General features: G+C 45.2%; 1 protein-coding gene across 11 annotated transcripts in view; it reads right to left on the reverse strand.

Moving 5' to 3' along the window:
* PCDH17 (protocadherin 17) overlaps window positions 1-21446 on the reverse strand; it is a 472217-nt gene that overhangs the window by 336812 nt on the left and 113959 nt on the right. For 5 of the 11 annotated variants that reach the window (XR_014155545.1, XM_081858033.1, XM_081858028.1 and 2 more), the window contains one exon: window positions 4195-4269. The exons of 4 other annotated variants lie outside the window; for them this stretch is intronic. Coding sequence is in view for 5 of the 7 variants with exons in the window: in XM_081858033.1 (XP_081714159.1) it covers window positions 4195-4269 (75 nt within the window). In the remaining 2 variants the exon portion in view is untranslated. Of the gene's footprint in view, window positions 1-4194; window positions 4270-21446 lie in introns of those variants that run through there. 2 more of the 11 variants (XM_081858032.1, XM_081858030.1) reach the window with 1 other exon arrangement.

Consider the following 21446-nt stretch of genomic DNA (forward strand, 5'->3'; position numbering starts at 1 on the left):
GAGCTGTTATCACAAGGTAAAGTTAAAGGACCCTTGGACGTTTAAGTCCAGCCAAAGGCGATTTTGGGGTGCAGTGCTTATCTCCACTTTCAGGCTGAGGGAGCTGGTGTTTCTCCACAGACAGCTTTCCAGGTCATGTGGCCAGAAAGACTAAACCGCTTCTGGTGCAATGGGGCACTGTGATGGAAACCAGAGCACACAGAAATGCCATTTATCTTCCCACCACCACAGAGGTACCTATTTATCTACTTGCACTGGTGTGTTTTCGAACTGCTAGGTTGCCAGAAGCTGGGACAAAGCAACGGGGGCTCACCCCCTCCCGAGTGTGGATTCAAACCACTGACCATTTGATCAGCAAATCCAAGAGGCTTAGTGGTTTAGACCGCAGTGCCACCTGCGTCCGTCAAGGTATGTATGGGGGGAGAGGGCCAGAAGAGGAAGGGATTCTCCTGATGAGAAGGATCAGCTAAAGTGCTTCTTTTGAAGCTGAATTCATCTTTAATTACAATTGATCTTGACATAAATAAGCAGAGACAAACAAATAGAGTTCTGTGTTCAAGCTCCATGTTATTAAACAGAGCTCTCTGGAATCTACATATTTATATTGGTCTAGATGGTGTTTTCAGCTAAGGAAAGCAATTAGGAGGGTTAGATTAGAAAACTGATTGGCAATAAATACAGAACAATTCCTGCCCCCTCCAGGGGCCTTGCAGTCTCTTTTCAGTACAAAACATTCTGTCTCTGCTAGGGCTAGCTCTATATATGCTAGCCCTATATATTTTGGTGCCTGATGCACCAGATCCCACTTACCCTAATTAATCTTGGGGAAGTCTGCTCCACAAATGGCATAAGAATAGATTGTGCTCCTGCTGGATTGTGTCCATCATGCACCAAGTCCACATTCCAGCTCTGAATGACAACCATATTCTGCCTTCCCTTCCTTACTGAGAGGGTTGTCTCTAGATAGCTCCAGCTAGCCAAGGATTGCTACCATTGCTCCTTAAAGGAAGATGTATAGCCATATCTTCCTTTAATGTGGCCCATAAACTTCTTGAGCTTCTACCATTTATAATGTGTGACATCCATATTATGTTTCCTGGGAATCACTGTTGCCCCACACTTTCCCCTTCCTTAATCCAGATTATCCCTACCCAGCAATAATCTGTAGATGAGGAGAAAGTTCTGATCAAACCACTGCCAATGGCAAGTGGGTCTTTGCCTCTCCTTCCCCTTTCTCCCATGCTTCCCCTTCCATTTCTGTTTCCATCTGGGCCCCCGTTTATTTCTGGATGTTGTCTCAATTATTTCTTTCTTCTTGCCAGAGCTTATTCTACCGGAGCTTCCAAGCACCTTATGTCGTCTTTTTCTTGCATACTTGTGTGGTATTTCTTTGGCAGGTGATCTGTGGGAGGTGGCAGGTGTTTCGTTCACCCCCCTTTTTCTGCGCTTAGCTGGAAACTGTATTTTGCATGTGTCAGGGGCTCAGGAGCAGAGGCACAGGGGAGAGAGGAAATGGAGAGCGAAGGGGAAGAATCTGAGGGCAGCGTAGGGGAGTATGACAGTGGCCCGAGAGATTCCATGATCTTCTCCAGCGAATCAGAAGATTCCCAGAAGGGGGCGCCGATGGCCAGGGCAAGGGGGGTCCCAGGGGGGACGCAACAGAAGCAAGGGGCCAGCGGGGACTCCCAAAGCAGCAGCGGGGGATCAGGACCAGCTTCCCCACCAGAGCGTAGTGGGGGGGAAGAGTCCCATGTATCAGGGCCAGCGTCTCCTCCAGCAGGGAGAGAAGATGAGTCAGGGCTGACCACGCCTCTATTGGAGAGTGAGGGAACGGAGGGGGAGTCAGGTCCAGCTAGCCTCCCCGAAGGGGGAAGCAGTGACAGGAGCAGTGTAACGGTCAGGAGGAAGGTTGCCGGCTGGGTGCGGGCGCCAAGTTCGAATGTACAGCAGAGAACCCGGATTGGGAACCAGGTCCTAAAGCCCGTTGGAGGCAGGGGGAAGACTCAGGGGACTCAGCGTCAGAAGAGTCTAGAAAGGGCAAGACTCCAGCGGACAGGCGGACCCAGAGGAGGAAAGAACAAAGGAAGAGGTGGAGCAAGGCTAGAGTCTTAAACTGGTGTCTGGGGGGAGGAGATTCAGACGGAGCTTCAGCGGTCTAGAGTTCAAGACGTAGAGCTGCGCGCCGTGGCTTTGAAATCGAAACTGAACTTCAATAAAGACTTTTGTATATAACAAGAACTGGCGTTGGTCCTTTGTGAGCTGGGACCTAGGGCAGCTCTGACAGCATGTCATACATTTACTACTTCACTGTTTAACATTTCTTTGCAGAACCAGAAACAATGAATATTTTTAAAAAAATACTTCCTCAACCTCACTTTTTGCTATGTGAGGGGCAGAGGTTTGGAGGTGGGTGGGGTCTTGTTGGATGATCAGAGTTTTGTCCCTTCCTTTAGCTAGACAGTCAATGAAGTGTTTCAAATGGATGCCAATGGAGGAGGAAGGGGTGCTTTACCACATTTGAATGGTTGCTTAAAAGCTACTTCTGGGTTGTTGCTGTTGCTTTTTTAAGGCTCACTATTGGCCCCAAACACTACAAGTTTTACAATATATTCCAGCATATTGTTTTGTGCATAAACTGATCCATGAAAAAAAAGATAAATCATTTTTGCACTGTTTCTGTGGGGAGAAAGTTGCCATTTTTTATCGATTTAGAATCAAGTTGAGATGAACCTGAACTAGCAGCAAAAACCCTACATACTCCATTTCAGTAATTAAAATGGCAATTTCAGATTAAACAGAAGTAGCTTCTGTGCATTCATGCATTCATGCCCCAGGAAATTCCATTTTGCACATTTCCTGGGAGGATTTTTTTTTTGGGGGGGGGGGGTGTTAAACAATCCAGAACATGTATTTGGATGTTGAGTGAGTAGTGCATTCTCAGTCTGATCAAAACAGAAGGGAGTGCGCTGAGACAAACTTGAGTAAAAAAACAAACAGGATGCCTACAATATGTGGTCATGGAACTGTCAGATTTTTAATTGCTGATACATGTGCTTAGCTCTCATATTTGGACAAGAGACAAGTTGAACATGGAAAAAATGGATTTTATGCTCAATGTTACATTTTCAGAAATCCAAGAACCATTTTTATTACATAAAAGTTGCTTTGGGACGGTTGAATAAGTGGCAAGGAAATGGGAGAGAGGATGCTTAACTCTTTCAATGGCCAGTATTGTTCTGCTTTATCTCCCCACTCCAATAATCTGTGCTCCCCCCCCCCCCCGTTAAGTTCCAAATACACTTTTGCAAGTACAAGCAAGCATATGTAATGGTAACTAATGAGGGAGGGAAAGCAGCTGACATGGAAAGGGTTAATAATACAAAGATGCTCAGTGTTGCTTTGCTCTCTCCCATTCAATGACTCCCCCAGTGGTATGGCTGTAACAGCCACCCACCCGCCTCCCACAACAATTGGGGGAAAATTAAATGTGTATCTATGTGATGTTTAATTAGGCCTGGAAAGGGTTAAGGGAAGGTATTTCAACATGAACTCAGCATGCATTATTTCAAAGGCAGTGAAGAGCTGATGGACTAGTAGTGGACCTAATTCTGGTCCATCACAGCTGGGATGAACTGATAAACAAGAAGCTTATTTAAAGGGGTCAGAGCTGCTCTTTACTCCCCATACTCCCCATCACATAAAAAAACCCTTGTACATAAACTGCTTCTGAGAAATCTGAGTGCCAGTTCAAACACAACCCTGTGAATGAGACTCCCTGTGGTCAGAAGCCTCCGGGTGATTGCTCTTGGGTCTGGACACAGTGATAGCCGCTCCTAGCCCTGTGCAGCACAGCCACTCGCCTGCCGCTCCCGCTCCTGCAGTGTCAGGCTGCTTGAAGCAAGAGAAACAAGAATGTCTCTTGGTTCCTCTCTGCTCTTGCAATAAATAAAACAAAAAACTGAGCGCTGACGGACGATGAGCAAGCAAATGATCCACGCTTGGAGCGAGCTGGCAGCAGCACTCTGTGGGTGGCTGTAGCAGCAGTCAGAATTCCTTCTGTTGTCACCCAGAGGCTTCTCTCCACACTGAAGCCATTTTTAGGCCTCTGGTAGGAACATGGACATAGTCTGCAATTCTGACATTAAAGTTAGAGTTAATATATTCATGCAAGAAAAAGAAAACAATGGTTGTTACCTGAAAATTTTCCTTCCTTACAGCGGGCCGGTCCACAGAGCCCAACAATGGGTCTTTGGCCTCTCCCTTGCTGTTCTGGAGGAAAATTGGACCTGTGAGTTATAAAGCAGAAAACACCCTTCATGCCATACTCCCCAACCACCCGCATTATGCCTGCTAAATTTTAAATGTTCACAGCTGAAATCTGTGCCCAAAGCAGGTTCAAACCTGGACCCTCTGAAAGACAGACATGCACATCCTTGTTCTCTTGGCCCCGCAGCCTGGTTACCCTGCCCCCTGTACAGGTAAGAGATACAAAAACCACAAAAGCCATAAATCTGTGAAGCACAGAATAGTGAAAATACTAGCAACATACCCTCCAACATTTCTCTGGTGAAAACAGGGGCACCCTATTCCACCAATCATCATCATTACCACCATAATTTTACTATTTCTTACCCCGTCCCCCATCTGACTGGGTTGCCCCAGCCACTCAGGGCAGCTTCCAACATATATAATAAAACATTAAACATAATAAACATAATAAAACATTACACATTACAAAACCTCCCTATACAGGGCTGCCTTCAGGTGTCTTCTAAAGGTTGTATAGTTATAGTCATGGGGGGAAAGTAAGTGCACCCTCTTTGAATTCTGTGGTTTTACATATCAGGATGTAATAGCAATCACTTGTTCCTTAGCAGGTCTTAAAATTAGATAAATACAACCTCAGATGAACAACCACACATGACATATTATGCCGTGTCATGATTTAGTTAACAGAAATAAAGCCAAAATGGAGAAATCATGTCTGAAAAACTAAGTACACCTTTACTGCTTCCATAGGAATTAAGAGGCTATGTAGCAGACAGGGGCTGCTAATCAAATGTCCTTGCTTAACTGATCATCAGCAAGTGTGCCCACCTCTATAAGAGCCAAAGTTTTGGCAGTTTGCTGGTCTGGAGCATATAGGTGTGCTTTAACACAATCCTAAGGAGGAAAGATGACACAAGGCTCTTAGAGAAGCAGGTGATGCTGCCCATGAAACTGGGAAGAGTTCTAAGGCCATCTCCAACCAATTTTATGTCCATCATACTACAGTGAGAAAGATTATTCAAAAGTGGGAAAAATTCAAGGCAGTTGCCAATCTTCTCAGGGGTGGACACCCCAGCAAATTCACCCCAAGGTCAGACCTAAGTTAGCATGTTAAATGTTAAGGTTCATGACAGTACAATTAGAAAAAGATGAAACAAGTATGGTTTGTTTGGAAGGGTTTCCTGGAGAAAGCCTCGTCTCTCTAAAAAGAACATGGCAGCACGGCTTAGATTTGCAAAGTTGCATCTGAACAAACCACAAGATTTCTGGAACAATGTCCTTTGGACAGATGAGACCAAAGAGGAGATGTTTGGCCATAATGTACAGTGCCACATTTATCAAAAACCAAACACAGCATATCAGCAAAAGCACCTCATACCATCTGAAGGAGCCTCTCCACCCCCATCGTTCAGCCCGGAAACTGAGATCCAGCGCCGAGGGCCTTCTGGAGGTTCCCTCACTGTGAGAAGCCAAGTTACAGGGAACCAGGCAGAGGGCCTTCTTGGTAGTGGACCTGCCATGTGGAACACCCTCCCATCAGATGTCAAGGAAATAAACAACTATCTTACTTTTAAAAGACATCTGAAGGCAGCCCTGTTTAGGGAAGTTTTTAATGTTTGATGTTTTATTATATTTTTAATATTTTGTTGGAAGCCGCCCAGAGTGACTGGGGAAACCCAGCCAGATGGGTGGGGTATAAATTGTTATTATTGTTATTATTGTTATTATTATTGTTATTATTTCAAGTACGCTGGTGGAGGGCTGATTTGGGCATGTTTTGCAGCCATACAACCTGGGAACCTGGCAGTCATCGAGTCAACCATGAACTCCTCTATATACCAAAGTCAAATGTGTGGTGATCTGCCCAACAGCTGAAGGACAAGCATCCCAAGCACACCAGAAAATCTACAACAGAATGGCTGAAAAAGCACAGAGCCAAGGGGTTGCAATGGCCCAGTCAAAATTCAGACCTCAACCCAAGTGAGGTGCTGTGTGGGACCTTAAGAGAGCTGTGCATAAACAAATGCCAGCAAACCTCAATGAACTGAAGCAATGCTGTAAAGATGAATGGGCCCAAAATCCTCCACAATGATGTGAGAGTTGGATAAGGTCCTACCACAGCCATCTTTCTCATAGGGCTAGGTGGTGCATCGTGCCAGGGCGCCGGCCTCTCAGGGGCTCCCCAGCTGCGCGGTTTTGCTGGCGGTCTCCCCTTTCCCTGCATGCCTGCCAGCTGCAACCATAAGGCTGGTGGGCTTGCAGCTTCCCTCCCAAGTCTCCTCTGGAGGAGAGCGATCCACGCAGAGGCTTAGGAAGGAAGCTGCGCCCCGCTAACCATATGGCTGGTGGGCGCACAGCTTCCCTCCCAAGCTTCTGCGGAGATCGCTCTCCTCCCGAGGAGGCTTGGGAAGGAAGCTGCGCTCTCCTCCCGTGGTGGCTTGGGACGCGTGCAACTTCACTCCCAAGCCTCTGTGGGGATCGGTCGCCCTCAGCGTCATGGGGGAGAGTTGCCCCCCACGATGGCTGGCAGTGCGCAGCTACAGCCACCCCAACACTATGTTTGGTAATTTGGGGGCGCTGGGCGGATATTTGCACCCCGGTGCCACATCTGCTAAAGATGGCCCTGGGTCCTACAGAAGACAAATACTTCATATTACTTCATGTTATTGCTGCTAAATGTACTCTACAAGCTATTGAATCATAAGGTGTACCTAGTTTTTCATACATGGCTTTTCCATTTTGACTTTATTTCTATTAAATAAATCATGACACAGTGTAGTATGTCATGTGTTGTTGTTCATCTGAGGTGGTATTTCCCTAATTTTAAGACCTGCAAAGGAACAGATAATTGTTATTATGTCTTCATATGTAAAACTACAGAATTCAAAGTGGGTGCACTTTCTTTTCCCCATGACTGTACTTATTCCCTTGGTTTGAGAGTCACATAACTCCATACCCTCCAACATTTCTCTGATAAAAATAGGGTGGTCCAAAGGAAAAGCGGGACATTCCAGGATTACATCAGAAACCAGGATGGCTTCTTTAAATTTGGGACTGTCCCTGGAAAATAGGGAAACTTGGAGGGTCTGTAACTACTGTGTTTCCTTTATGGACACATTCATATATAACTATACTTCAATGTGTTGGTCAAAACAAGTAGGACTTACTTAGTGGATTTACAAATGCTTATTCAGACTTGAGAGTGGATCCATTACATGGAAGGGGGAAATATCTGGAAAATGTGGGGTATTTAACATCTTGGTCTGCATTCAAAATCCCCTGTAATGCAGGTAAATGGACTGAATAAATAAATAAATTGTTGTGTGTGTTGGCTGAGCTGCAAACAAAAGAGTTCCTTCACAAAGAGAGTACCATAAAAATATGGAGTTTTGAACTGGCATCCCAAGCAAGAGGGCAGCTCGAGGTGCCTCAGCATCTTAGAACCAGCGACCAAGTCTCAAGTGAAGGGAACAAGCAAGTTAAGAAGCTGAGGGACTGGAGGCTAAGTGCCTCCCATTTAATTAATTAAGGCATCACTTAAACTTTAGCAAGGGCACAGTCAGGGTGTGCTAGAAGATAAATCCTGTAGTTCAGGAGCCAAATACCAGGAACAATAAGCCTGGACAAATGCATTTTCAATTCTCCCCTAGAAGGAAAGCTACCTCTAAATTAGCAGAGAAGTCTTGAGGGGCAATAGTAAACCAGAAACCTAGATTAAATACCAATTTTGGAGGAGTAACCCCACCCCACCCCTACCCTTATATGGCTCCACACAATGGAGCAAATGGGAGATATTAAAGGTGGTATTAGCTTTTGCGTGTTCAGACCCAAAGACCTCCCCCCTAAATAAAAACACATTTTAGTTTTGGTTTTTGGCAGAGTTTAGGCCACAACTTTATTGATTACAGAGAGTGAGTGGTTGCATAGGCTCTGGTTCAACTAGCTCCCTGCACCCTTGCAGGCAGCGCTGACCCAGGGCACCAGCATAGGTCAGCCAAGGGTGAACACCTGAATAAGCGGCTAACAGGCTAACTCCGCCACCCAAATGTCCCCCTGGACTCAGGCATGGGCACAACCCCCTCTCAGGGGTTGACCAAACCAGCTGAGTCCCTGGATTCCTTTAACAGAATACCCTTCACATAGGGATGGCGAGAGCGTTCTCCCATCACTATCACCTGAACCAGTGCCCATCCGCAACCTTACAAGGTGTGATGATTTGCTACGCGGCAGGCGAAACCCAAATGGCAACAGCCAAGCAGCCAAGTGGGGAAATTCCTGCCATGCCCCTGTCCCAAGGACAGACGACACATGACGGCATAGCAAGGTCAAGCGCAAAGCCCTAAAAGTAGGGAGAGGTGGGCAGATGTTCCGATGCACAAGCCGAAAGAGGAAGTTCTGGGTCACGTGCATGGGTATATATAGGTCCCTCGCCCCGTTTAGACTGCGCCCCATTGGCCAGATTAAACCCAACACCAAGGGACCTACCAATCGGGTGTTGTGGCTAACCAGTCAACCCACCCACAACCAGGAGGTCAGTCTCCAGGTCTCACCGCAACACATGCCCTCTTTTAGGGAGGACACAATTTAGTTCCAACGCAGTATAAGTTTCAGTTTTTTAGGGTAAAAGGGACAGCATTTAATGAAAGCCTAAGAGTAGGACTCAGCTGAAAATTTCAGCTTCCAGTTCAATTAACACCAGTTTTAAAAGTAGTTCAATTTTTCAATACTAATGTAAATCACAACTTAAACTGCATGGTTGCTTGCTGTATAAAAAGCTTTAGTTACAATATAGCACAGACCTGGTTTAAGGTATTTAGGGCAGCAAAATCAAAATGGCAGATTCCAGGCAAAGTCAAAGCTTCATCTTTCAGTCCAGCATAAAAACTGTTTAAAGTTCTGGACGGACTTCAAGCTCCCACACCCAGGCCATAGTCCCCACCCAATGTCCACTTCCCATTTAATCACTGCCCATCATCTATTCCTTAAATTACCCTTGTTCTGGTCATGACAATAAGGTAAAATTTCTAGATTCCCTAAATAACTGCAACCTAGAACAGCTCTGGTCATACAAGAGATGAGAGGGGGTGGGGGGGGCTCTTAATCGTAACTGGCATCTTGCTGTGATATGTCAGTGCTGTTGAGCTGACTGGGAACAGCAGTCAGAGTGCTGTCGAATTCAACATATTTTGAAATGGCCAAGGAAGTTCAACACAGTAACATTTGACTTCAAAAGAGGAAACTCCCCTCAAATGAGATCACCTCTCAACTTCATTTTTTACAAAAGGATAAAATTTTCAGGAATGTCAGGGGGTTGTTCAAAACTTCAAGAACAGAAGCTCATATAGAATATATTCTACAGAATGCCAGGGGAGCGGGGAGGACAAACAGGACCAGGAGAATGCCAGCATGGCTAACAAGCAGAGTCAGGGAAGCTATTAGAGGCAGGAATACTTCCTCCAGAAAATGGCACTACAGTGGTACCTCAGGTTACGAACGTAATTCATTCTGGAGGTCCATTCTTAACCTGAAACCATTCTTAACCTGAGGCATGCTTTCGCTAATGGGGCCTCCCACTGCTGCATGATTTCCGTTCTCATCCTGGGGCAAAGTTTGCTACCAGGAGCACCTACTTCCGGGTTAGCGGAGTTTGTAACCTGAAGTGTTTGTAACCCGAGGTACCACTGTACTCTTGCTCAAGAGAGAACAAAAAAGGAACACCAACTTCAGTAAAAGAAATGCAAGCAGTTAACAAAGCATGAATGCAACACTTCCCTTGCAAAACAGCACAGAATTTATTTTAGAGGAGAAATAGACATTACAGTATACTACTATTACAGTGGTGCCCCGCAAGACGAACGCCTCGCAAGACAGAAAACCTGCTAGACGAAAGGGTTTTCCGTTTTGGAGGTGCTTCGCAAAACGAATTTCCCTATGGGCTTGCTTCGCAAGACGAAAATGTCTTGCGAGTTCCTGCGGGGTTTTTTCCCCTTTCCCCCCCTTTTCCTAAGCCCTAAGCCGCTTATCAGCTGATCCGCTAAAAGCCGCTAAACCGCTAATAGCGCTAATCTGCTAAGCTGTCAATGGGCTTGCTTCGCAAGACGAAAAAACCGCTATACGAAGAGCCTCACGGAACGGATTAATTTCGTCTTGCGAGGCACCACTGTATATCAAATTCACCGATATGAATTAATTCTGTTCAGTCTAAAGGTTAAACTACACGTGATATGGGGGATCCATGACTGAATCTTCTTACCCCTTTACTTCAAAGTAGCATGGGAAGAAGGGCTGGTAATTTAAATGGGAAATCATGCTGGCAGTTCAAAACTGCACACACACACACACACACACACACACAGACAGAGATGACATTTAGGGAATGTCCCTATATTTCAGAGCACATATGATATTTAGGACCGATATCTATGGTCCTTCACTGGCTCCACATAATGTCTTTATGGTATGGTAGATGCATGTCACAGACATGAATTCAGGTTTCAAAAAAGTCTGAAATGAGTTAATAACATTGGTAAAACAAGTAAACCACAATGACTGCTGTTTAAAAAGGGCAATTTAAATCTTTGATATATGCAAGCACAAGCCTTTGAATTGTCCTTTGCCCTCTTCCTCAAAATACAAACCAAAACACTTATTTTAGCTAGAGGATTTTTATCAGGATGTCTCCTTCAATTAGAAGATGTATTTTGGGATTAAAAATAGAACTGACATAACTACTTGTGGTAGGGATTTGTTTATCCGCATGGCCCAAGGATAGTTTAATAATGACAGATAAATGGAATGCACTTCTGCAGCATATCAGGAACATCTCTGTACTGCTTTAAACTAGTCCTTTGGTTCTCCTAGCCTAGTGCTGTGGCTCTTCAGATGTGAAACAGGCCATTGATTTGGGCAGCTATGCAAGAGACACTTGGATCACATAAAACATTTGGTGTACTTGCAGCAATAGTAATGGTGTTTGTTTGTGGGTGTATATTGCAGTTTCTGCCATTCATATTAAGCACAGACATATTTGCCAGTATCAACAGCAAGATGCGTCACTGGAATGGTGAGAACCCTCCCCAGAATTGTGGCTTTGCACCACAGGAAAATAGCCCTGGCTGAAGTGAAGTACTTACACAAGGAGCAGAACATGCACAACAGCTTTATGCAGTAACTGCATGATCCCCCGCCCCCCCCCCGACTATGCCAACGGAAGACAAAGTCATTACCAGATGCGGAATGGATGGAACTCTGGAGATGGATGCAACCATGGCACTTCAGATAAATGATAAATGGGATCTAGGCTCCCTATCCAAAATATGGCCAATTTTTCCAGCCAAACCTTGACCCATATGCCTCTTTCATTATGTCCACATGTCTACAAATGTCTGCTGCAACAAAACTATGTTTGCTCTGTAAAAGCAAGATGAGAGACTGTTAATACGTTGGGTTCCAGGAAGGCAGATGGTGTACCAGAGACATAAACATCAATACTCCAGTAATGCAAGCAGTGGGATTTATTGCGATGACCATTTCACTAAAGGTCACCATAAGCCTGCTCTCCCCCCACCTTTTCCTTACTGTTAGATGGATCTGGTAGACAAGACAAAACCCACACCATACTGAAAGACCTGTAGGAAGGTTAGGAGGTGTAGGAAGAGTCATCACCTGCCAATTCTACTCTTGATTATCAGAAACACAAAATAAAAACTTAAAATTCTGTTTGAAAACAAATCAAAGTCTCTTACCAGGTAACCCAAACCATATACAAGTGGACACATCTGTTCATCCACCCACGTTTTGCCCTGGGCTCGGCTCGCCACTGGTGCACAGACCTTGGAAAGTTGCCCATGAGGGAATGTGGCTATTGCGTTGAAACAGGTTTCCCCACCCCTGCTCTGCATTCCTGTGACAAAAGTGGGAGGGGCAGGGACTTCTAAACCTCTTTATTTGTCCCTCAGAACTCTCCCTAGGCCACACCTCCTCTCCACAGGCCACGCCCCCTCACTAGCCCTGCTTGGCATGCAGGTGTCTTGCTCAGATGTCATGCCTCCTGCTTGTCTAGATGCAGGATGGAGAGGGGGGGCGGTGAGCGTGAGCAGAAACTAGCATGCCATTTCCATTCCTTGCTCCACCCACTTTTGCCATTGGCCTCCTCCAGTGCTGCCATGCGGCCCTTGGAAAGTCACCCAGAATGGAATGTGGCCCTCAGGCTGAAGAGTAGCCTCACCCTTGTAGGCCTCCTGAGCAGGCCAAGTCCTCAATTGACTTTTTAAATTTATTTATAAAAAACAACATTTTATTTATTTTTGCATTTCTGCGGACCTCAGAGCTCCACCACGAGCATGCTGCTGTTTCTCAGCGTTTTCGGTTGTAGCTGCCATCACTACCTGAGTTCACTATTAGAAGCCGTGCTTCTTGAGCAAGTTATGATAGTCAAAAGCCAGTGGTGAACTCTGCATTCTTCAGTGTAGTACAAGGGCTTTAAGTTTGTTTTCACTGTAGTTGAAAGGAAAAAAAGAAAGTGATTTCTGTGCACCACAGGAAAGACTGGAAACTGGCAGAATTTCTTTCATCCAAAAAGTTTGTGAATCGCTTGCCCTCCATAGTGATAATGATGTATTAGACCAACATTCCCAGCAGGTTCATTAGTGCTTGACCAGATGGCATCACAAACTATGACTTTCCTGATCCACTGAATTATGCTTCATTGAAAGCATTATTACACCCAGGTGAGAGATTTCCTGGATGAGGTTAGATGGCTTCTGTCTGGGTTATGGGAAAATCCATGTTTTGTCCAAAAGCTGAAATGCTACAAGTCTGCCCCGGCTTTCTCCCTCTCTTGTTTCTAGGTTAGCAGATCACTCCATAGCTAGGAACTTGGTGCTCTCTTTTTGTCTGGAAAGCTTTGTCTGGAAAGATTTTAGGGCCATAATAAAAACCCTCTGCTTGCAAGGCAATTGAAATACTCCCTACCCCTCGGAAACCCAGTCATGCATCCGTAAGAAAAAAATCAGTAAGGTCCTAAATGAAGTTTGAAGGTGCCTCACAGTAACTCAGTCCTAGATAACCACATGCAAAGCAATCACACAACTACTGGCATTTTACAAGTGTTTTCTGTAGTCTACCTTAATTAATGAACAAGCTGCTTTTTCTATTTTAAACTAGTCAGATGATCATTGCATTTTCATGTGTGTTATTGGTATCTAGGATTGCCAACTACAGCTTCTAATTCCCCATGCACTTTGAAACATAACATGAAGTGTCTGTGTTGTTCAGTTCTTAGTAGTTTTGTTCTCCTTGAGCTTCTGGACCAAACTGGGATGCCCTCTCCTTCACCCCAGGGTTCAGCACAGAGGTAATTCTCCTCTCCCATAGTTGGTCAGCACAGTGCCTGCAGATAATAGCTGCCACGGTAGTCTCCATTATCAGGATGGTACAGGGTAAGTAGAAAGAGACATAGAGAGCAATCCAAACCCACGGTTTGCTGGAATTAGCAGAGTTTGAAATAGGCAGATGTCCATCCAAAGTCTTTCATCCTGGCTCAGATGGAGAAAAGTGGAAATAAGCTGTCTGGGCCAAGGCCAGAGTAAGCCCTCCAAAAGGGGCAGGATAGAACAGGGGCAGACTTAGCCCTGCCCCAAAATCCTTTCAGCTCAGTCGCAGGATCAAGACACCTAGCAGAAGTTTCACTGGCAAAAAGGATGGTGTAAATCAAGCTCTATTTTAAAGGGTTATTTTCCCTCTGCCAGGCTCAGCCAGCAGTAATCCCCACTTCTGAATGGAGTTTGCCCTGGAAGAAGGTGTGGGGTGGGGGAAAAGCACACATATGCTATGCCCCAAGTGGAAAACCCAAGTGTGTGGGAGGGGGGAATGAGGAAGACAGTAAGGGTCTCCATAACTTGCTCCTTTGTTAGGGTTACCAGACGTCCCCATTTCTCGGGGACAGTCCCCGGATTTGCGAATAAATCCCCGGACAAATTCCATCCCTGGAATATCCCTGGATCTCATCTAATGTCCCTGGGAAACACAGCAGCGGCAGTCTCAGCAGCCCGGAGCAGTTGGCTCTGGCTGGCTTCAGGAGCTGCTCAGAAGTCCCCATCTGATGGTGCTGCAGGGGCTCTAAGATGCTGCTTCTGGGCTGCCTCCACCTTCCCTGACCCCAGCAACTAAGCTGTGAAGGGAGGCTTCATGCTGTCTATCGGAGCAACCTCCCAACTCCTACTTTCGTGCAAGCAGGAGCGGGACAGGGATCTCTCAGCTGTGAAGGAAGGCTTCATGCTGCCTATCAGAGCTTGCGTGCAAGCAGGAGGGGGCAGGGATCTCTCAGTTAGGCAATGGGAAGCCTCCCTTCCCAGGTGAGGGATTCCCACCCCTCCTGCTTGCACACAAGTAGGAATGGGATTGGGGCTGCTCCGATATGAAGATCCCTGCTCCCTCCTGGTTGCATGCAAGTAGGAGTTGGGATGGCGCTGTGCTAGTGTGAAGCCTCCCTTCCCAGCTAAGAAATCCCCCCCCCTTGCACGCAAGTAGGAATGTGATTGGGGCTGCTCCGATAGGAAGGGAGGCATTGTGCTGCCTGAGCCTCGCAGCCACCACCGCCGCTCTCAACCCTCCTTCTCCGCCTTCCATGCCTGACCCACGGCGCACTGCTTCCCCACCACCACCAGAAAAGAACCAACAACTCAGGGGCTGCCCAGGCTCATGGAGAAAGGAGATACAGTGGTACCTCTGCTTAAGTACTTAATTCGTTCCGGAGGTCCATTCTTAACCTGAAACTGTTCTTAACCTGAAGCACCACTTTAGCTAATGGGTCCTCCCACTGCCACCGCACTGCCAGAGCACGATTTCTGTTCTCATCCTGAAGCAAAGTTCTTAACCCGAGGTACTATTTCTGGGTTAGCAGAGTCTGTAACCTGAAGCGTATGTACCCTGAAGCGTATGTAACCCGAGGTACCACTGTAGAAGCCTCAGAGGAAGGGGAAACATGGCAGTTGAGGTCAAGGCGGTGGCCACCCCCTGCCACCATCATCGCTGCAGCATCAACATCCCAAACATTTGTTTGTTTGTTTAAAGTGTCCCCGTATTCATTGAAAAAAATCTGGTAACCTTATCCTTTGTAACCTTTAAAGGAAAACGTAGTAGGACTTCTCCCTGTCCCTCACACACACCCCTGAACTGGTGGGACAGTTTCTGCAGGGCCATAGCTACCATTTTGCATGACTCCATCCCACACCATTCTGGGACTGCATGGGAGGCAATGCTGTTCCCCCATCAGCTCTATGGGACTCGGCCCTCCCCTCCAGATGTTGCTGAAGTAGCATGGGATACAGCCATGGCCTCGGCAGCAACTTAAGGGCCACCACAGGGTTGCTGCTTCCACATTAATTGCTCCTAACTCTGAGGTCCATGAAGCTGCAGATACAGTTGTAGCTATCAAAAAGACTTATTTTGAGCCTGTTTCATTAATCCTGCCAGAGGACACAACCTGTGTTGCATTGTAGAAATAAAACACTGCTCCTGACAGAAGCAGAACTCTTGCATCCACAGTTTCTTTTTCAGCCTGCCTAATAGTGTCCATATGCATCAGCTTCATATCTTTCATCTCTTAACTTTCAGACATGTAATTTAGCTACACAGCTGCAGTTTAAAAATTATTTCTCTTTCTACCCACCCTCCCACTGCAGCCGCCAGTCTTCTCTCTCTCTCTCTCTCTCTCTCTCTCTCTCTCTCTCTCTCCCTCTCTCTCTCTCTCTAGTGACTCTGTGCAGTTCAGCTCAAGACAAATGCACGCCAGCCAATTTGCTGCTACCCAGGGAAAATGTTAGAACATAAAAACATTCCCTCCCCTCAGCTTCAGAAAGAGCCTAGGGCTCAGGGATGCAAGTATTAGTAAATCTGATGCCATGCATATGCTCCTATTGCAAGTGCTTATAGACAGACCTCTGGCATCTGTCTCTCTGTGTTAAAACAGGCTTAATTGTAATAATATCTCTCTTCTGGATTCTGAGCACACAACACTACAAAACCGACTATGACTGATACCATGGTTCAAAATGTTTTCTTTTTGGGGGGTGAATATATCATCTGTGCATTTTAATGAGCTGAGTTAATGATTGTGAGTCACGTGTATGACTCACATGTGTGTATGAACTTAACAGTGCCTAGTTTATTTTTTGCTGCTTTTTTATTTTGTTTTACAGATTATAAATGTTGTATTGATTTAATAATCATATAATGTGTGTTTTGCTTTAATCGTGATGTTTAGCTTATTTTTTTAGTTGTTGCCTTTAATAAGGCAGTGTTTTGTAGATGTTCTATTATGTTCTAGTTATTTATTGTTTGTAAGCTGCTTTGGGATTCGTTTGAATGAAAAGCAGCATAGAAAGATTTTATAATGAATCAAATAAAATCTTCTACAAGATCTGAACAGTGAGTTTTGCCCAGAAGCCATGCTGGAAAGGAATCGACTGCTGCCATCACACCCTCCAGATTGGCTTCCTTGCAATCTGCAGACCTCGTGACCCTTGAAGAACTTCAAGCATGATGGTTTACTGCCCTGATCTCAATGTCCCATTTTCACTCTTGGCTCCCTCAGTAGCTGTTGCTTCCCTTTCAGGATCACATTGTGGGGGAAGCGGCAGACTACAATATTGGCCCAACTGTGAAAAGATCTGCAACAGTGACTGCACACTTCTTGGTTAAGGGAAGGGACAGTTTTTTTAGGAAGCCAGAGGTAAATGGTGACCATGGGCGCTAGTCTGTATGGAAAGGGGACTCATCTGGGCCAGAAGGTCGCACAGTGAAGGTGAACCAGAGACTAAATGCAGAGGAGAATCAACTGGTTGGAATCAGAGCAATAAATCTGGGCCTGAAGTCATGGCCAGCCATGCCCATCCATGAAGTCCACACATTGAACCAGAAGAACAACATATGAGGTGGGGGGGGGGTCATTTGCTATCCTTGATTTGCCAGCAGGTGTGGAGGGTAGGATAGCTCCTCACATCTAAAGAGAAATTCATTATAAGAAGTTTCTGTTTTATCACAGCCGTTCTGGGGCAACCCAGTCAGATGGCTACATATAATTATATCATTACCACCACCATCATTATCTTTGATCTTCACTCTTGTGCCATATAATGATATTTTAAAATAATCTATTTCTTGCTTCTGGCAAAACCATATATAAATGAGCTGGTATTTAAATGCGGTGTGGGAAACCTCTCTAAGAAAGGTCACTGCTCTCAGCCAAACATTCCCCCCCCCACTTTCCCCCAAAATCATAGAAATGGTATTCCTCAGATGGAACCTTTAAATGTGCCTTGAATTACACTTTTGGCAAAACCTGGCAGCAACTCAGGGAAATATGGAGCTCTTTGTACTGAGACATTTTTCGTTGTCATGCTGAAGCTTTCTAGCTTTTTTCCAAATTCCTCTCAGATGTTTTGCCTGAGGACAAACTTCAAATTCATTACAAATTTCAGTGTTTTGGTAGCAAATCTAGTCTTTGAGCTGTGCCACAGGGCTCTTTGATATTTTTACTGGAATAAACTAATGTGAGTACCTCTATGGAATTTAAAAAGAAGAAATGTTATTTTCCTTGATTTAACAGTGGAAACTGTTCACAGTCTCTTAATCAAACTTAATGCCTAGGAAATTTTTCATCCAGTGTTCTATTCCTCATTGGTTCCCCCCCCCCCCCCATTGCTAGTTCTCCTTCCTTCACACATATAATCTCTCATCAAATCTATGTGGCAGCAAGAAGAGAAGAACGGAGCTTTGCAAATCTGCAAACAAGTGTCTTTAGGTGACTGAAAAAAGTTAATGGAATATTACTTGTCAACAGAATGCAAAACTTAGATAGATTCGTGGGGGTAGTTCAAAGCTTTCCACTTCCTGGCTGAGTAAAAAATAACTGAATGAAGAAAATGTAAAGTATAATATTAGACAATTTGTGACCTAATCTTAGTAATATAATTTGCTTTCAGATAGGACAACAGCATTGGCAATTGCTGTTCATTCAGACCAGCAAATTTACACACATCCTTCAGAGGTATGGACCCCTTTCTGCAAGAAAGAATGAAAATGGTTGAAAAGCTGACATCCAACATGAATTATAACAGCAGAGGCTGAATCTTCTCAAGGTCTTTTATTTTACAGAGCTTATTACTATTCACATTCTTACTCAAGTCTATAAGCTGTAAAATTCTCCCTTCTTGTAGCAATAACTCACTTTCTAGAATGACACCTTGTACTTTCTCTCTCCCTCTTGTATGCACGCAGACGCACGCACACACACACACACACACACACACACACACACACTGCGACTTTCATTGTTATCATTGCTCAGTGTAGCAGTCAAAACATAGTTTTCCACATCCTTCCATTTAATTCTACCGTAGAACAATAACAATACATCCTTTAATACACCTATGGAGTTCTTCTAAGGGGGTTGGTTTCTGTACCTTCTTTGCTTTCCTCTAAGCTGAGGCAAGCCTCTTTCTACGCAAGTGGCCAGAGCAAGTAGCCACACACCGTGGTCATGCCGGGTCTGTGAAGGACTGCCCTCAACGTTTAACCTTTAGCCTTTCAGCTTGTGGCCCATCAAGCCGAACAGAGCCACCAGTCCCCTCTTTAACACATGAAGCTGCCTTGGAATGAGCCAGGCCATAGGCCCATCAAGTTCAGTGCTACCTTCTGAGGCAGGCTGTGGATTTCCAGGGCATCAGGCACAGGCTGTTTCCAGCCCTGATTCTTTCTTTTACTCTGGGAAGACAAGGGATTGAAGTGAGGGCTATTTGCATGCCAAACATTCACCCCCATTTTTAACACTCCTATGCAGACACAAAAGTCAGAGCCTTATTGACATACAGCATCATGATCAGATACTGTACTGCAAGTGAACTACTGTTCTCCAATGGGACGTGCATTGGCTTGGCTAACTCACAACGTTAAGCCAAACTATGGCACAAAGTAGGACTGCAGCTTCTAATTTGCTCCCCTCCCCACACACAACTTCCATGCTACTGTGTCATGACTGGGCTTAGGGCTATGTGTAAACTTAGGTTCATGATCTGTCTTACAGCCAACAAACCAGGAGTTGTAAACAAGGTTTGTTTTGCGCTTACCAATCACGTTTTTTTGTGGGAGACACAAACTAAAAGTCTGGGTTCACACATAGCACTAAGCCATGGCTCAGATCCCAGTTGCGCAGCAAGGGGGGAGCAAAGTGGCCACACTTTTCTGACTGTGAACCAGTACACTTGCTCTTTCATGCTTGCTCATGTTTTGACTAAGCATCACATGCAAATGTGGCCGTTAAGAAGGCCAATTCAAAAAGCTGAAGGAGCTAGGGGGTGTGATCCTGTGGTCAGAAATACTCAGTGAGCAGGGAGTCCAAGAAGGATGGGAGTTTCTAAAAGGAGAAATACTGAATGCCCAAATGCGGACAATACCAAATTGGCCTCCTTAAAGTCCAGAGTGTGTGTCCAACTACACTCAGTTTCCCCTTGCCTCTGTATCCTGGAACCCAGGAGAACAAGAGCACTTCCACTTCATCAATCCGTTCCTCCCGACTGGCAAGGACCAGGTCCAAGACAGATGATCCCCTTGTTGGTTCTTCCGCCTTCTGGGAAATGACATTGTCAACGAAGCAACTGAGGCATTTGTCAGACCTTAATGCTTCTGCTGATTAATATTTGTTAGTTGTTTTTCTCACGAAGTGACTCAAAATGATTTGCATAAAAAGCTTATGACATTCATTTTTTGCATATTCATTTTTCAATTTTTAGGAGCACATTTATATGAACTTTAACTATAGAGAGCTAAAGGCATTTTTGCACTCATTTTGTGAAATTATGTCCATTCAAATACCCAGCATCTATGGTGCTCTTCTTTAGATGCTTACTTAAAACATTTTGAATCATCCTGGCTTTCCCTTTCAGCATGACTCAGCCATGCTGCTCATCATATTGAAGGTGCTTAACTGTATCTTCTATTTCATTTTGTCCTGGGGCAGCTGTGTGGCTCACTAGCCCCACCCACCTCAAACCTCACACTGTTAACACTTCCCACTCTTGACTAACCTGGGTAAGCCCACTCCTCACTCCCTTTACACATCACCACCTCCCCCTCCCTCGTGATAATGCCAGACCTTCTCCCCACTCCATGCAATTGGTAGGCCTCCTTTGAACCTTCCCAGTCTCAATTTTGATGTGGATCTCTTCCATTTTGCAGCCTTGCTTTGCATCCCCTTCTCCCCCATGCCTTCTCTCCCCTCCTTTCCCATGACCTCCCCACATGCACACAGATCACCCCCACAGAGTCTTCTGGATCTTATCTCCCTCCCCACACACTGCAACTGCTAAGCCCCATTTCCACAAACCCACCAAATTCTGAAGCAGACAGCCCCATCTATTCTGCGTCTCCTTGGTATCTGGGTTTTCATTTCCAACCCCTATTCCAATGCTACATCCTCCTTCCTCCTCTTCTGCTAATCCTCTGTCTAACACATCTGGCAAAGCTCTCTGGGTGCAAAAGAAACTCCTCTGTACATGTGCAGAGTGCCTGTGTATTTTTTTCACCACCCCATGACTGGTCTCCTTAGTGCACTCCTTTTTCCTTTTCTCTTTCTCTTCCACCTCCCCGAGTGATTCCCCGTCTCACTACTTCCCTGTATGGGACACTTCCCCACACTATTTCCCCTTTGATACCTACCCTTTAGCTTCCCTCCATGATTTTGTATCCCTTTTCTCCCTCCCCTTCTGGTAAACCCTGCTTTCTACCCACCCCGTCACGAATCTTGCTAAAACAGTATTCTGCTCAAAAGTGGCACCAAAAAATAGTCAAAAGGCAATGTGTGAATTGAATATTACATTCAACAGCTGCAGTGTGCTGCGGAAGGTTTCAGTTGCAGTGATTTTTCTAACTTCATTCAAAATTCTCATGAAAGGAAACAATTGGATAATGATCTTTGATCCTGTGGGCTTTCTAAATGGTTTTATTTATTTCAATAGTTCATTTTCAGTCTCTCCAACAACTTTCCACTGTTGAGGTCTCTCTGGTAAGAGAGAAGAGTTAAGTGGTCTGCAAAAACTGAGGAGGAAACCTTGAAGATGCCTGCTACCCCAGAATACAATATAATTTCTGCCAGCAGTTTCAAGGGAATGGCTGGCTTA

Source organism: Podarcis erhardii, assembly GCF_964252035.2.
Source record: "Podarcis erhardii genome assembly, chromosome: 4".
In the NCBI taxonomy this organism is placed as follows: domain Eukaryota; kingdom Metazoa; phylum Chordata; class Lepidosauria; order Squamata; family Lacertidae; genus Podarcis; species Podarcis erhardii.